Genomic DNA, 15726 nt, shown 5'->3' with positions numbered 1-15726 from the left:
GTCACGGTCAACCAGTCAGAGTGCTCCACAATCACCTATGAAATGCCAAAAACTATGTTTGTACGATCGCAAGTTCGGCAACGCTGCACGCAAATGCGTACCACCCTGCGAGCTCCCAGCAAATGCCCCAGGCAGGCGCCGAGGGCAACCAGCGTTTCTGCCATGCAAGAACGTCGCTCATGAATCTTTTTCCTAACTGACTGCAACAGCGGTTTTTGCTTCCTCATCGACACAGGCGCCGAAGTGAGCGTACTTTCAGCATCGCCCGCGGACCGAAAGCACCCGAACACATTGCCTTTGCAAGAAGTCAACAACACGGCCATCGACATGTATGGAAACCACTCCCTAACCGTCAGTCTGGGCCTGCAGAGAACGCTACGGTGGATTTTCATAGTAGTCGACGTGAAATTCGCCATTCTCGGGCGGATTTTCTGTGCCACCTCGGATTGTTAGTTGACGTGCGTAACTGGAGGTTACAGGACCCTGTGTCACAAAGTGATGTAAAAGGCAAGCCTTCAAGACATACGCCACTCAGCCCTACGCTGATCAAGCCAGCAGGCCCTGTTCGTTTCCCTTCCATACTGAGCGAATTTTCTGACCTGACACACCAGTGCTAAGTGGGATCCCCAGTAAAACATGACGTTTTTCACCACATTACTACTACTGGACCATCGGTTCACGCTCGACCACGTCGATTGTTGCCTGAGAAACTGGTGGTGGCACGACAGGAATTCGACCATATGTTGGAGTTGGGTATCATCCAACCTTCTTCCAGTCCTTGGGCATCTCCCCTTCACATGATTCCTAAGCGATCATTGGGTGACTGGTGTCCTTGCGGGGACTATCGAGCGCTGAACGGTGTCACAGTGCCCGGCAGGTACCCCGTGCCACATATTCACGACATACTAGCAGGTCTGCATGGGGCCAAACTTCTTTCAAAAATTGATTTCTTGCGGGCATACCACCAAATACCTGTGTCACCCGAAGACGTCACCAAGACTGCTATCCCTACACCCTTTAGTCTATTCGCATTGCTGCGCATGCCATTCGGCCTTCGCAACGCTGGTCAAACATTCCAAAGGTTTATCGACGGTGTTCTACGGGGCCTCAATTTATGTCACGCCTACCTGGATGACTTGCTTAACGCGAGCACCCCCCCAGAAGAACATGAAGAGCACCTGCGGATTGTTTTTCGGCGTCTATCTGAGCACAGCGTTGTCATCAATGCGGCCAAGAGTGAACTCGGCGTGCCTGAGTTATTATTTCTGGGCCACATCATTTCGAGCTCAGGAGTACGGCCATACCTATCTAAAGTGCAGGCCATACAAGATTTTCCACTGCCAACCACGAAGCACCAACTGAGTGAATTTCTCGGATTGCTAAACTTCTACCACTGCTTTGTGCCTAAATGCGCCCATATCATACAACCGCTTCACGGACTGCTCAAGGCAACGCAAGGATCTTCGAGTGACCTTCCTTGGTGCGAAGAAGCGAAAAGGGCTTTCAACCAAAGCAAGCAGGCCTTGTCAAATGCGGCTCTCCTGGCATAACCACGGCCAGGAATTCCCTAGTGTTTAATGGTCGATGCCTCAGACATAGCGATCGGCGCCGTGTTGCAACAGCTGAGCGACGGGCACCCATGGCACCCAACTGCATTCTTCTCGAGGGAGCTGACACCTACTGAGCGCCACTACAGCACCTTCGGGCGTGAACTGCTGGCCGTCTACTCGAGTATACGCAACTTCCGGCATTTCTTGGAAGGCGTCGAGTTCTTCATTTTAACCGACCATAAGCCGCTGACCTACGCTCTCCGCTTTATGCGTCCGGACGGTGGACGGTGACCCGTGAACTTCGGCAACTGGCATACATCTCCGAGTTCACGGCAGACATCCACCACGTAAAAGGGAGCGACAACGTCGTTGCCGACGCCCTGTCGCGAAGCGCTATAAACATCGTCAACGCTCCAGAAGGAGTTAACTTTGATGCGCTGGCGGCAGCCCAAAGTAAAGACGAAGAGCTAAAAAGCCTCCTAACAACAAAAACGGCCCTCAAGCTACAGTGGATGCAGATTCTGGGATCAGGCGACCAGATTTGCTGCGACACCTCCACGGGCAACCCACGCCCCTTTGTGCCTGCCAATCTACGTCGCCGCATTTTCCTTTCTGTTCACAAGCTATCACATCCTGGAATCAAAGCTAAGTAAAAGTTGCTCACAGCAAGGTTCATCTGGCCAGGTATCAACCGAGACGTGCGTTGCTGGGCAAGAGGATGCATACCGTGCCAGCGTGCCAAAATTCGTCGACATACTGTGACCCCGTTGGCAATGTTCACGCCTCCAGACGCGCGTTTTGACCACGTACACTTCGACATTGTCGGACCTCTGCCGTCTTGCCAAGAGAATGCCTATTTACTGATGTGCATTGACAGATTCACGCACTGGGCGGAGGCCATACCTATAGCGGATATCACAGCTGACACGGTTGCCCGCGCCTTCTTGCACCACTGGGTTGCTCGTTTCGGTGCACCATCTATAATAACAGCGGACCGTGGAAGGCAGTTTGAATCATCAATTTTCGCCAGCATTACACGTTTCATTGCACTATGCACGTTTCAATGCACTACAGTGAAAGCTCGTTAATTCGAACTTCAATCATTCGAATTTATGGATAATTCGAACTGTACAATTTGGTCCGGCCAAGCTCCACAAAAGTCTATGCATAAAAAAGCCTGTTAATTCAAACACGAGAAAGTTCCGCCACGGACAATTCGAACTATGCGCCATAGTGCCGGCGGCTTGGCGCCTGGCTCACGGCCAGAGAAACGCGTATACTGCCTACACACAAGGCTGCGTCGCCTCCGGAATAGAGAGAACGGCAAGAGAAGGCAAAATCGGGAAAAATCTAACCGGCGCGGTGTCGGCCAGAAGGCAGGCGGCGGCTGCCTTCTCTCCATTCTACATTGACCTCCGAGACTTCTTGCCCGTCGTGAATCTTGGGGGCTTTGCAAATCTCCTTTGCTGACTATGTCGACGTGGACGAGGGTGCAGTGGTGTGTGGTGCACTGAAAGATGAGGACATAATTTCTCAGAAAGCGCTGAACCTGTCGCTGCCAGTGACGACGAGGAAGAGGAAGACGAAGCGCCAGTGCGGCCCTCCGCTGTGGAGGTCATGGCTGGATTCAAGGCTGCCCGTCTCTTCTTCAGTTTTGAAGCAGGCAAAGAGGAGGCCTTCCGCCACATTTGCTCGTTAGAGCAAAAAGTGCCAACGGTCGCCTTCAAGGAAAACTACGATCACAGACGTTTCCAAGCATTAAATTTCTGACATGCCCTACTGCTTCCAAATCGCAGTGAACTGTTGTTCTCTTTCACTTTCGTTAGTTCGAACTTTTGTTAATTCGAACTGAAGCGGCTGGCCCTTGCGGTTCATTTAACGAGCTTTTACTGTATCATCAGTAACCTTCAATCGTCAAGTAGTTCAGTCTTATCAGGTGTCTCACAAGGCTCAGAGCTTGGACCTCTTTTGTTTTTTATCTTCATAAATAACTTGTCCAAGAGCATTTCTTTGTCAATCCAGTTATTCATTTGGGATTCCATTTTGTATCCACGCATATCCTCCGACAATGACCAACTCCAGGAAGACTTAAAAGGAATAGGAAACTGGTGCTCCCTTTAGCTAATGTCTCTCAAAGTTTCTAAATGTAAGTACCTGTGTGTAACATACAAACATCAAATCATTAACCACCAGTACTCTCTTAATTATAAGAGAGTACTGGGGGGTCAACTTGAGTGTCAACTTGAGTGAGTCACAGGTACAAGTTGACTCTTACTGTTATCTCCCTGTCACAATCACAAATCAATTTACGTGGTCAATTTACATCACGAATCAATTTACATTACGAATATTATAAACGACTGCTCCAAATCACTTGGCCATCTCAAAAGATCACTTTCTCTGTCTCCTGCTTCCGTACGCAAGCTCACCTATGAAACATTCATCCAGATGAAACTTGAGCATGCCAAATATGGTCAAAAATTAGCAATTGCCCACACTACCACCACACATTATTTTTTTATAGTGGAACAGTTTTTTCAGCTGGGGACAAGGTAAACTTGCATACATGATAACTAACTTGGCTACATCTTGCCAGTGTATGAGGATGGCACAGAGGCCAACATTGTTGGCACCTGTGTAGAGTTATGAAGAGCTTTCTTTGTCGAAGTGTCCCAGAACAGTAGGCGTCTGCAGACATTTCTGGAGCTTGCAGAAGATATTGTGTTGATCCTGCTCCCAAACAAAAGTATTTTCATTCTTTGTAAGGTGGTTTAAAGGTTCTGCTATCTTTGAAAAGAGCCACAAAATGTCTATGATATGCACGAATTCCCAGATAAAGCAGTGGTGGTTATGTTTGATTATCGGTGTTGGAAAGGCAACAACAGCCGACATTATAGCTGACAGCATGGCCTAAAAATTTTAGTTCATAGTATCCAAAATGACATTTTCCAGGCTTTAAAGATAGGCCGACAGTACAAGTTGCATCAAGCATGGTGTGTAGGCGCTGCAGATGCTGCTCAAAAGTTGCAGAGAACACGACCATGTCATCTAAATAGATGAGACGTGACTGCCACTTCAGGCCTAAAAAGAACATATCCATCATTCGCTCAAAAGTAGCGGGTGATGAGCACAAGCCGAAGGGAAGCACCTTAAGTTTGTAGAGTCTGTGAGGTGTTATAAAGGAGGTTTTCTCGTAGTCACGGTCATTAACTCCTATTTGCCAGTAACCACTACGAATTGACGAGAAGAATTAAGCATGCCAAAGATGGTGCAAAGAATCGTCACTGCGAGGAAGTGAGTAAATGTCCTTCTTTCTAACATTGTTCAGCTTGTGGTAGGAACGCAAAAACGTATTGTACCATCTTTCTTTTTAACCAGAACCACAGGTGATGCCCAGGAACACATCAAAGGCTGTATGATGTCATCAGCAAGCATTTGTTGGACTTGGCCCTGAATAGGGTCTTGTTCCTAACGAGAAACACAGTAGGTTCGTTGGTGCACAGGTCTTTCATTATGGCTGGTAATAATTCTGTTTCGCAATAAGTGTTGGTGGACCTTCGATTTAAGCACAACATTCACCAAAAGATTGTAAAAGGCTTCGAATGCTCAGTTGTTGGGCAGCCGACAGTTTAAAATTAACATTAATTTTGTGCTCGTTGGTACATCAAGGTTAGAATTTTCAGAGGTCTATCTGACGGCGAATCAGCAGAACCACTGATTAGCTCCAAATCCCTATTTGGAGCTAATTTTGATTACAGTTCATCAGGCGAAGTACTCGTATTCACAACTGAAAAAATTGTGATAAAACCTATCTCACGAGTGGCTGTCGACAGTAAGGCGTTAGTACTGAATCAATATAGCAACATAATCTGTTGCTACCATTGAAACATGAGGTACATACTGCAGCGGGACTTTACTATTGCACTCTCCTACATCAGTGTCATATGGCAACGTGAGTCATAATGATGACCCAGGAGAATTCGGCAGTCATATGCTGAGAAATGTTGCTGAAGTACTTGTTCCATTGTTGTGGCCTAGCTGACAAACTCAGCTGCTGTGGTAGGTGGCCTACATATCAAACCGACAAACAATTGCTCTTTCACTTTTCCTATCAATAGCCTTCTTCGCCTCTGTCATGCCGGGGTCAGCACGCTCGAAGAGTCGTGACATGTCCTCGACGAACATTGCAACACTTTCATTTGGTTTCTGCATCCTGCTATGAAGGCCATTTCTTTCTTTCAGCACTACTAAGGATATCATGCACCTGCCATTCAAATTCCTACCTGTTGCGTACCACATGCCGCCAGTTGCAATATAAGACATCCTCAGTGGACCGTGTGGGCCCAAGCCTCTCAGAGGCCGTCCTTGGAGCTGGCGGCTTCTGCGAAGGCTGGCTGTTTCTGACAAACTCACACCGGTGACGGCAGTTTCCAGTTCCTGGAGGTTCGAGTGCATGTATCCCGCACCTCCACCAGTTTGTCACGGGCAACACCACACTTTGTGTTCAAGTCGATGTTGCAGCTCTTTATGCATCGCTCCTACAATGTTTTCGTGCTCTTCTTCCTCATCAGCGAACATCGAAAGTGGTGCTTGCGTTTGCCGAAAAAATATGTACAGTTAATGTCACTTGTTTACAGGATTGTGGCAATATTTTACCTGTTGGGGCATAAGATATTCCAATTGAGGCAGAGGACACGTTAACATGCTTGATCGTAACTTCAATGTGCCATACATTGACAGAGAAAATGAATTACGACATCAAGAGGATTCATTAATTAAATTGCTTCTGGATCCAATGCTGTGGTCAAGCTACATCACAACTTGTTACAGCAAAAATGCTTCCTTTAACGAAGAAGGCTACTGATGTTATATTTGCTGCGCACGTCCCCGTAGTTTGCTTGATTCGGTATATACTAACTTATAAGGGCCACCTCCTCCTCTTTACTGGGTGCAGCTCGCACGTGAGCACAAATATAAGCCAATCTGCTTTAAAGTGGTCCTGAACCAACCCTCGGGCTTGGTGAAAAAACAGTCTGCGTATAGCATACACAGCTTTGAACAACATAGCCAAATTTTGCAGTTGTGCACAGCGCACGGAGCTTGCAAGTGGAGCAGGACGTCATGTTTTTTCAAGTGCGCTCTTTTCAATTAGGGCTTGGTCTTAACTATTTTCTGGATAGTTTATTTTGTAATATAGCAGATTCCCATATACGGCTGGCATTAGCCAATAGCTGACGTCAATCAAGAAGGGTTTTTGGATCAGTGTACTTCTTCCTAATGTTACTGTGTATATTTATTGATGCAGTTTAATAATAATAAACAAACTGAACTAAGTGAAAATCTGCTTTCAAATTTTGATAATGATCACATACTTCAGGATGAAGCCGACTATCGTCTGCTCACGCTCGGAAGCGGCCGTCCACGTAGGAATTAAGCTTTGGTCACCCTGCTTATCGGTGCCGTAGTTGGTGCCGAGTCTCCCTAATTACGACTAGTTTTGAACACTCAACTAGCTCCAAACAATGAAAAACATAAGGTCAGACCACACGCACGCTAGGCAGTGCGCATTCTCTCCTGGCTGCTCCTGGTTCGATGCCTTGGCAGACTTCGCTTCATATTGAGCAATTGATAGTGCTTCAAAATGTGCAAGTTGAATGTGGCTACTATCTGTCGGCCAAGTTGGTGCAGGACAAAGCTGGTCTACACCGTGCACCACAGCCACACGAGCACATGAGCGTGAGCACGCACTCAAGCCCTGACATGCAGAAAGAAAAGGCTGCACGTACACACTACAGTTGCACGTAGGTGCAGTCTGCTATGTAGCGTAGATACAGCAGCGGCTGCGGGGTGCCACTATGAGTCTGCTGCTGAGCGCACTGAGGCTCGCTGAGGACAATGCATTTGGCACGTCTTAGGCACCAAAATTAAGGTAATGGCATCTTCGTGAACATCCAAAATCAAATTTGAACTGTACGCCAGTGTGACGTTCAGCAGGCAGGGCGTTGGGGGCATGCCCTACTCCACCGTAGAAGGAGTGGAAGCACCGCGATAGGGATGTTTGACTGCCAATAACTCTGCTTTTGCTGAACACATTGAAGTACTTATTGTGGCGAAGTATTTCTGAAATAGCCTAATTGAACTTCAAATGCATCTCTTGGCTTCGATAAAAAGTGGTTCACTTGGCGCTCTTTGGCCACACTTGGCCCTTGCACCATTAAAAGCTATATTGGCCTCGAGCTCCACCACTGGAAAGGCTGGCGCCACCGTCGGCGTGACGTGCTAGGAGGGATCACGTGGACATAGCGGCCGCGTCGGCTGCTTCGGGCGCGCCGAAGCAAGCTGAAAACTAGTTTAAATTCCCTCGTACGCTACGGTCCTCATTTAGTGGCGAGATTTGCCCGCTTCGAGTGTCTCCTTTACAACGCTTGAAAGCACTACAATAGGTAGTGGCTGCCTTCGAAGGCGCACAATATGGTAGGCTACTGCTCGGTGCCGCAATGCCGGACGCACGCAACGGAGCACGGTGTCAGCCTTATTCACACGTAGCCGCAGGACAAGAAGCTGTGTGAAGCTTGGCTCGTGAAACATAAAACCGGCAAACAGTCATCGGCTACAACTCGGGTATGCAGCAAGCACAGACGCGAGGAAGATTTCTGCTACGGCGCCCCGTCTGCGATGTCCTGAAAACGCGCACTGAGACGCTCGCCCGAGTCCGCTGCCCGACTAATGTCATGAAAGTTTGGTCTATGAACTTGTCGATGCTATAGATACTGGCAAGTTCAGTGGAGTGGAAAGGCAGCGGTAAGAAGCACATTTAAAAAAAGCATGGCATATGGTCATGTTTGTGTTATGAATTAATGCACTGGATTACAATAAAGGAGCAGCGGGGAATTGCACGCTGAGAACACCGATAAACATACAGTGCGACGCAACTCGAGAAATAGTATTGAAAGGTCAAAGAATTTAGTAGAAAAAAAAGATTGAATCGTCGCGACGGCACATCACAGTCCCCGTAGGCGTCAAAGTCTCTACAATGAAATTATTTTTTGAACAGCTCTGATAGCGCCCACGCAACAATGGTTGCTTGTATACTGTCAAATGCTCATATTCTGCGGCCTAAAGCTCATGGCACGGTGCGAAAACGCGCGCGCGGAGAAAGCGAAACAGTGCGCGGACAAGCATGCAGACGCGCAGTCGGTCGCTGCGAATCTGCGGGATCGCTTCATTGAGGCTTCATTCTATTACGCTCCATTTAGTTATACAAACACTATAAGAACATATTTCAGATAGTTTGCTCTCAGCGTTTACCTACCTTTCACGCAAGAAGCCGGTTCGGGAGACTCCATCGCGGCGACCGCGCGCAGTGGCGTTCACTGTACGTATTCGGTAAAGAGATAGCGTCTGTAAACGATTGTGTGCTTTCAGTTTGCCCAAGATTATTATTTAGACAGTAAGAAACTTCTCTCGTTTCGAAAGTACTTACAGAAACGTCCGGGAGAGCTCGCGCGTGGTGTTTTCAGTGAGCGCTGACAGCAAAACCTATGAGGAGCGCGCCACGTGATCCCTCATACTACGCCAGCGAGGCGCTTCCGATAGATGGCGACTCCACAACTCCTCGCCGCCAATATCATCATCAAAAAGTGGTTCAGTGCCCTTTAAAAAATGCAGGTGTTTGCTGCTGTGTGCGATCCCCTGCTTAGTCTTAAATTAAATGTCTACCTCATTTGTTGTTGCTCGCATGCAACTGCAGAGCTGCAGCAGCCAGTTGCCGTTCATTGGAAGCGTGCTGCTCAAAGGAGCCCTGGAGTAAGTCTGTGAGATGAAGAAGCTACACATGAAATGTGAATGGAATGTTGCAGTGAATAGTGTGCCCATACACATTTTAGGGAGCGAAGGAGTGACGAGAGCTCCCTGCATGTGTACAACACAGGAACTTCAGGGTGCAGCAATTGCCCACAGAAAGTGTTGCAGCGCGCTTCCTTCTTAACAGACTACCTTAAACAGCAGAACCAAGGAACAGGCTAAACAACCTGATGAGCCGTGCCTTATGTCGCTATGTTGTGCCGATCATCATCATCATCATCAGCCTAGTTACGCCCACTGCAGGGCAAAGGCCTCTCCTATACTTCTCCAACTACCCCGGTCATGTACTAATTGTGGCCATGTTGTCCCTGCAAACGTCTTAATGTCATCCGCCCACCTAACTTTCTGCCGCCCCCTGCTACGCTTCCCTTCCCTTAGAATCCAGTCCGTAACCCTTAATGACCATCGGTTATCTTCCCTCCTCATTACATGTCCGGCCCATGCCCATTTCTTTTTCTTGATTTCAACTAAGATGTCGTTTACCCGCGTTTGTTGTCTCACCCAATCTGCTCTTTTCTTATCCCTTAACGTTACACCCATCATTCTTCTTTCCATAGCTCGTTGCGTCGTCCTCAATTTCAGCAGAACCCTTTTCGTAAGCCTCCAGGTTTCTGCCCCATATGTGAGTACTGGTAAAACACAGCTGTTATACACTTTCCTTTTGAGGGATAGCGGCAACCTGCTGTTCATAATTTGAGAATGCCTGCCAAACGCACCCCAGCCCATTCTTATTCTTCTGGTTATTTCAGTCTCATGATCCGGATCCGTGGTCACTACCTGCCCTAAGTAGATGTATTCCCTTACCACTTCCAGTGCCTCGCTACCTATCGTAAACTGCTGTTCTCTTCCGAGACTGTTAAACATTACTTTAGTTTTCTGCAGATTAATTTTCAGACCCACCCTTCTGCTTTGCCTCTCCAGGTCAGTGAGCATGCATTGCAATTGATCTCCTGAGTTACTAAGCAAGGCAATATCATCAGCAAATCGCAAGTTGCTAAGGTATTCTCATACTACAACACCACAGATTGAACAGACGACAATACCCGCCTCCACACAAGACCCTCTCACGTGAAGACGCCGTAACATGGCGACAACTACAAACCAACACATACCCCCATCTAAGCAGACTACACGCAATACACCCTACACTATATTCATACAAATGTCCCCTTTGTAATGATTACGCCTCCCTATATCACACCACATGGGCGTGCCCCAACGTGAAGGCGGCCCCGCAAATACCAAACCCCACACCCGAGCAGTGGGAGGCCGTGCTGACTAGTTCGGACCCTCGTAACCAGCAGCAACTGGTGCGGCGGGCCCGGGAGACAGCAAGAGCCGCAGGAGCCCTGGACTAAGGGCGCCTCCCGCACAAGCAGAAAGACACCTGCTTGTCCTTTCTTTTTAATAAATGTTTCTCCTCCTCCTCCTCCTCCATCAACTTTTATCCCCAATTCTTCCCACTCCAGGTCTCTGAATACCTCCTGTAAACATGATGTGAATAGCATTGGAGAGATCGTATCTCCCTGTCTGATGCCTTTCTTTATTGGGATTTTGTTGCTTTCTTTGTGGAGGACTACGGTGGCTGTGGAGCCGCTATAGATATCTTCCAGTATTTTTACATATGGCTCATCTACACCGATTCCGTAGTGCCTCCATGACTGCTGAGGTTTCGACTGAATCAAACGCTTTCTCGTAATCAATGAAAGCTATATATAAGGGTTGGTTATATTCTGCACATTTCTCTATCACTTGATTGATAGTGTGAATATGGTCTATTGTTGAGTAGCCTTTACGGAATCCTGCCTGGTCCTTTGGTTGACAGAAGTCTAAGGTGTTCTTGATTCTATTTGCGATTACCTTAGTAAATACTTTGTAGGCAACGGACAGTAAGCTGATCGGTCTATAATTTTTCAAGTCTTTGGCGTCCCCTTTCTTAAGGATTAGGATTATGTTAGCGTTCTTCCAAGATTCCGGTACGCTCGAGGTTATGAGGCATTGCGCATACAGGGTGGCCAGTTTCTCTGGCCACCCTGTATACGCCATGCCTCATAAACTCGAGCGTACCGAGGTGCCGATACTGCATAGTAAAAAAGTGGGCTGTGTCCCATGAATGGACAATGTTTTAAATACCTTCTTATTCAGTGGCATTTAGACCCTCACATGGGTCTGGCCATTATATAAGAATATGTTGTATGCAGGGTGTCTACCAAGTTGACATTTCCAAATTCCCTGAGTTTTCCAGGTTTTCCCTGAGTGCCTTCGCAAAATTCCCTGATTGATGCAGAACTATGTTTTATGTCAAGACGGGCTGAAACCATTATTGCCAGATGCTGTCACTCTATAGTAAGCATATGAAAAAAAAAATTTAAAAAAGAACGACTTAATCCAATTTGAATACTAAGGAGTAGTGTTTACGTTATTCAAAAAGAGAATAAAGGGAAGGGTTAGTAAAATGCACAGCAAATAAAACTTCTTAAAAAATTCAAATCGAGTTGGACATTCTCAAATACGAATAAAAAGGAGATACATATAGAAGCAAATATTTTCAAATATGAGCTATTTCTATCAACTGATAGCAAGCTCAGTGGTATGAAGCCCGAACTTTGTCACAATTGGGATTCTCTCTCAACAGCTTGTAAGTCAACCTCATATATTTTGACATACTCTCAGCCTGCCCACGACACCTCAGTCTTGTGTTTCACTGCTTTAAAGAGTTTATATTGGTTTAGATCAGGGACACCTGCATCTCGGCATCAGCCGACCCTTTGTTTTTTGAGCTCAAGCTCCTTCAAAACGGTGGCAGCACGCTTCCTTTCCCGTTCATTCCTCAATGCATAGGTCCTTTCTGTTCTTGTCTTCCTTCCGATACTCGTTCGTCCTGCAGACCATTTGAAGCATCTTCTTGGTCAGTTTCACAGTTCACATCAGATTTTTTGAACTCCCTATAGGTCCGCGAAAACATCCGAAAGATCGGCCAGTTGGAAAAAATAAATGGTTGTCATTTACTGCCCTTAAGGGCTCAAACCGCCACAGGCACATTCGAAAACGCTGTGAAGGCCAGTCGGTACACGTATTAGGCATATCGGTGCTCGTACTGCGACAGGAAATACCGGGTGCATGCGCGTATAATTAAGGAATATATACTGTGTCCCGTGGCAATAGCCCCTTTTCCACGCTTGTTATGCTTCACCGCAATACATCGCGTATGCTTCACCGCGTAACAATTTTGTATTAAGGCGAAGCTGACTTTCAGGAACCGGCATTATGCAACGCATCATGCTTTCCAAGCTTCTAAGCCAATCGCGAGGACCAGAACGGCGGAGTCCGTGCCATTGCTGACAGTAGCGAATTCTTTCAATAAAAAACACAGTACCCAACGGCAAGAAGCTTCATAGCTAACGCCGAAGCAGCTAGGCCTAGCGTTGTCGTAGTGGTAGCTATGGCTGCCAGCGGATGTGCGTGCGAGAGCGCCAGTTTGAGGCGGCGAGGTTACCAAATGGCAGTAGTGGTGGCTTTGATAAATGCCGTTTTGCAACGGCGGTCACGACAAAACGTCAGGAAAATCGGACGGCAAAGCGTTCTTGCGTCCGAAATTTCAGACGTTCTGATACATTGACTCTAAGGGGTATGTGGTGGTGCTGCGTAGCCATCAAAATTATCGGGAATCCGGAAAGTCGGTCGTTGACAGCACACTGCCAACTCCTCCAGCCAATGACAGGGCGTCAAAGACGATTCATTACGATTCCTGTCTGTTACTCAAGCCAGCATTACCACGAATTTCGACCCATTCAATAATATTAAAGCTAGTTTTCCCTAATAGAGGCACAAATTCCCTGAGTTTTCCCTGAGTTTTTCCAGACTACTCAAAATTCCTGAGAATTCCCGGTTTTCCCGGTTGGTAGACACCCTGGTGTGTGTGTGGTGGTGGTGGTAAGAATATGTGATATTTGGCTACGATAGATTGTTGCGAGAACTACAAAAAATTAATGACACCATGTGTTTTTCTAATTTGAAAAGATAAAAAAAGCATCAACTGAACATAGAGCTCACAGTGGATTTCTGGAAGAGGTTGGTAGAAATTACCTGCATGAGAAATCATGATGCCTAGGTAGCTAATTAAGGTAATTCACTGAACAATTTTTTACTAGTTCACTTTAGGGCATATTGAAATTGCAAAATTGAAGCCATGCAATAGTCATGTATGAATAAGCAGAAATAATAAGGCTCGCACCATTTTTGAGATATCTGTCCCCTAACATCTGTTAAAGATGTGTTGGATTAATATCATCCCAAACTGCTAGAGTGTTCCCTGGTATCAATGTACAGTCAACATCCGATTTTTCGCAATCCTTAGGGGCCACGAAAACGTCTGAAAAAATTAATGCATGCCTTTTACTGCCCCCCCCCCACACACAAGGGTTCAAATCGCCACAGGCACATCCGAAATAGCTCTAAAGGCCTGCCAGTACACTTAATAGGCGAATTAATTCTCGTACTGTGACAGGAGATGGCGGGTGCACGAATGTATAATTAAGGGAAAACATACCAGGTCCCATGACAATTACCTCTTCTAACTTTTGGTATGCTTCACTGCAATACTTCGCGTATGTGTCACTGCGTAATAGTGCTGTATTGAGGCGAAGCTGACTTTCAGTAACCGGTATTATGCAACGTGTTGTGCTTTCCGGGCTTCGAAGCAATTGGTGAGGATTACAAAGGCAAGGTCGACATCATTGCTAACAGTGGTAAATTGTTTCAATAAAAAACACGGCACCAAACAGCAAGAATCATGGCAGCGAACGGTAGTCGCTAGGCCTAGTGTTGCCGTGGTGATAGCTACGGCTGCCAGCGGATCTGCGGGCGAGAGTGCCGGTTTGAGGCGGCGAGATAACGAAAATGGCGGCGGAATAAATCTGGAAGATCAGAAGGCGAAGGTTTTTTGCACCTGAAATTTCAGACGTTCTTATACATCGACTCTAAGGGGTACGTGGTGGTGCCGCGAAGGTGTCCAAATTATCGGGCGTCCGGAGATCCTGAAGTTGGTGCTAGTGTTTGAATTTTTGCTAAGCAGACATGACTTGACTACTGTCTGACTTCAAGTTCACACTTGCACCATGTGTCCTAAAGCGAATAAATCAAAAGGTAAATGGGAAATCTTCATAAAAAGCTACCTGAAATCATCTTGTGCAAGTAATGTGCTATCTTGTGCAAGTAATACCTGCCTCTTCCATCTGAATGCTCCATTTAAAGAACCTATTGGAATATTCGCATGCATGTGCTTTCTAAGAATGCCATGGTAGATCATCACCTTCCAGGGGCGGCGGATGCCCTTGAAGAAGTCAGGCATCCACATGGGCAGTACAACAGCCTCCTCGAGCAGCTTCTTGGCCTCGTGCAGATCAGCAATGTCATCCCAGCGCACGTTCGGGTTCCGCTGCAGAATGTCCCGCTCCAGCAGCTCCACCAGCTCATGGTCGTAACCTGCACAGTCAAACTTCTTCTCCTGCTGTTGCTGCTGCTCGGGGTCCTGGGCACACAGAATTAATGTAAATACATCACTTGAGAGGTTTCCAGTGGAGTCAAGTGTTTGATGAAAACTGATCTGAGGATTAATGATAGTCGAAGATAAAATAAGCACAGACTACAAACATAAATAATGACAAGACATTTCGACACCCATACAGGAGGTGCCAATACGTCTTATTATTTACATATGTGGTCAATGTCCATTTCACCTTTGGCTACTTTTAGTGGAGTATAATGACCACTTAAGCCCCCTTTACAGCTTACAATAAAGCCCTTTAAAACATTGTATGTTAAGACAGTTCTCTGTTTAAAGAGGAATGGGAATAACAAAAGTGGGCCAGATGTGTGGAAGAGTCTCCCATGAGGAAGAAAGCGGGAAATGCATACACTGGCTGGGCCTGTACTGAATATAGAGAGGCAGAACACCAAGAAACAACATTTGAAAAAAAAAAACACAAAGCCACATTTATCACTTTGCAGTTTCACTGAATATTTTTACTAACAGCAGCTGTTATTGGTCATTTTGTGCGCATACTGTGGTATAAGTATGAATGAAGAAGGTTAGCAAGGAAGTACACCTGATCTGCTACAACAACAATGCACGAAGAAAGTTTGCAATGGGGACAGAGAAACCTGTTGTTTGGTTGCTGCTGCGAAGTTCTAAACACCAATGAGCAGCAAGCTCTGCACAGTAGTGGACGACACAAATTGCATAGCAGGACACTAGACGCAGCCTGCATTTATCCTTGTACACTCAAGTGTAGTTGATAAGTACAGGAGGAAG

At 46.6% G+C, this 15726-nt stretch overlaps 1 protein-coding gene across 3 annotated transcripts in view; it reads right to left on the bottom strand.

The window, feature by feature from the left end:
• Window positions 1-15726, bottom strand: part of Kat60 (katanin p60) — a 157953-nt gene that overhangs the window by 62550 nt on the left and 79677 nt on the right. For all 3 annotated transcript variants that reach the window (XM_075697279.1, XM_075697278.1, XM_075697280.1), the window contains exon 5: window positions 14725-14943. In XM_075697279.1, coding sequence (XP_075553394.1) covers window positions 14725-14943 — 219 coding nt within the window. The remainder of the gene's footprint in view (window positions 1-14724; window positions 14944-15726) is intronic.

This window comes from Dermacentor variabilis, chromosome 6, assembly GCF_050947875.1.
Source record: "Dermacentor variabilis isolate Ectoservices chromosome 6, ASM5094787v1, whole genome shotgun sequence".
NCBI classification, from domain to species: domain Eukaryota; kingdom Metazoa; phylum Arthropoda; class Arachnida; order Ixodida; family Ixodidae; genus Dermacentor; species Dermacentor variabilis.
Note: the sequence above shows the minus strand (reverse complement) of the source record. Positions and strands in the feature narration are given on the sequence as shown.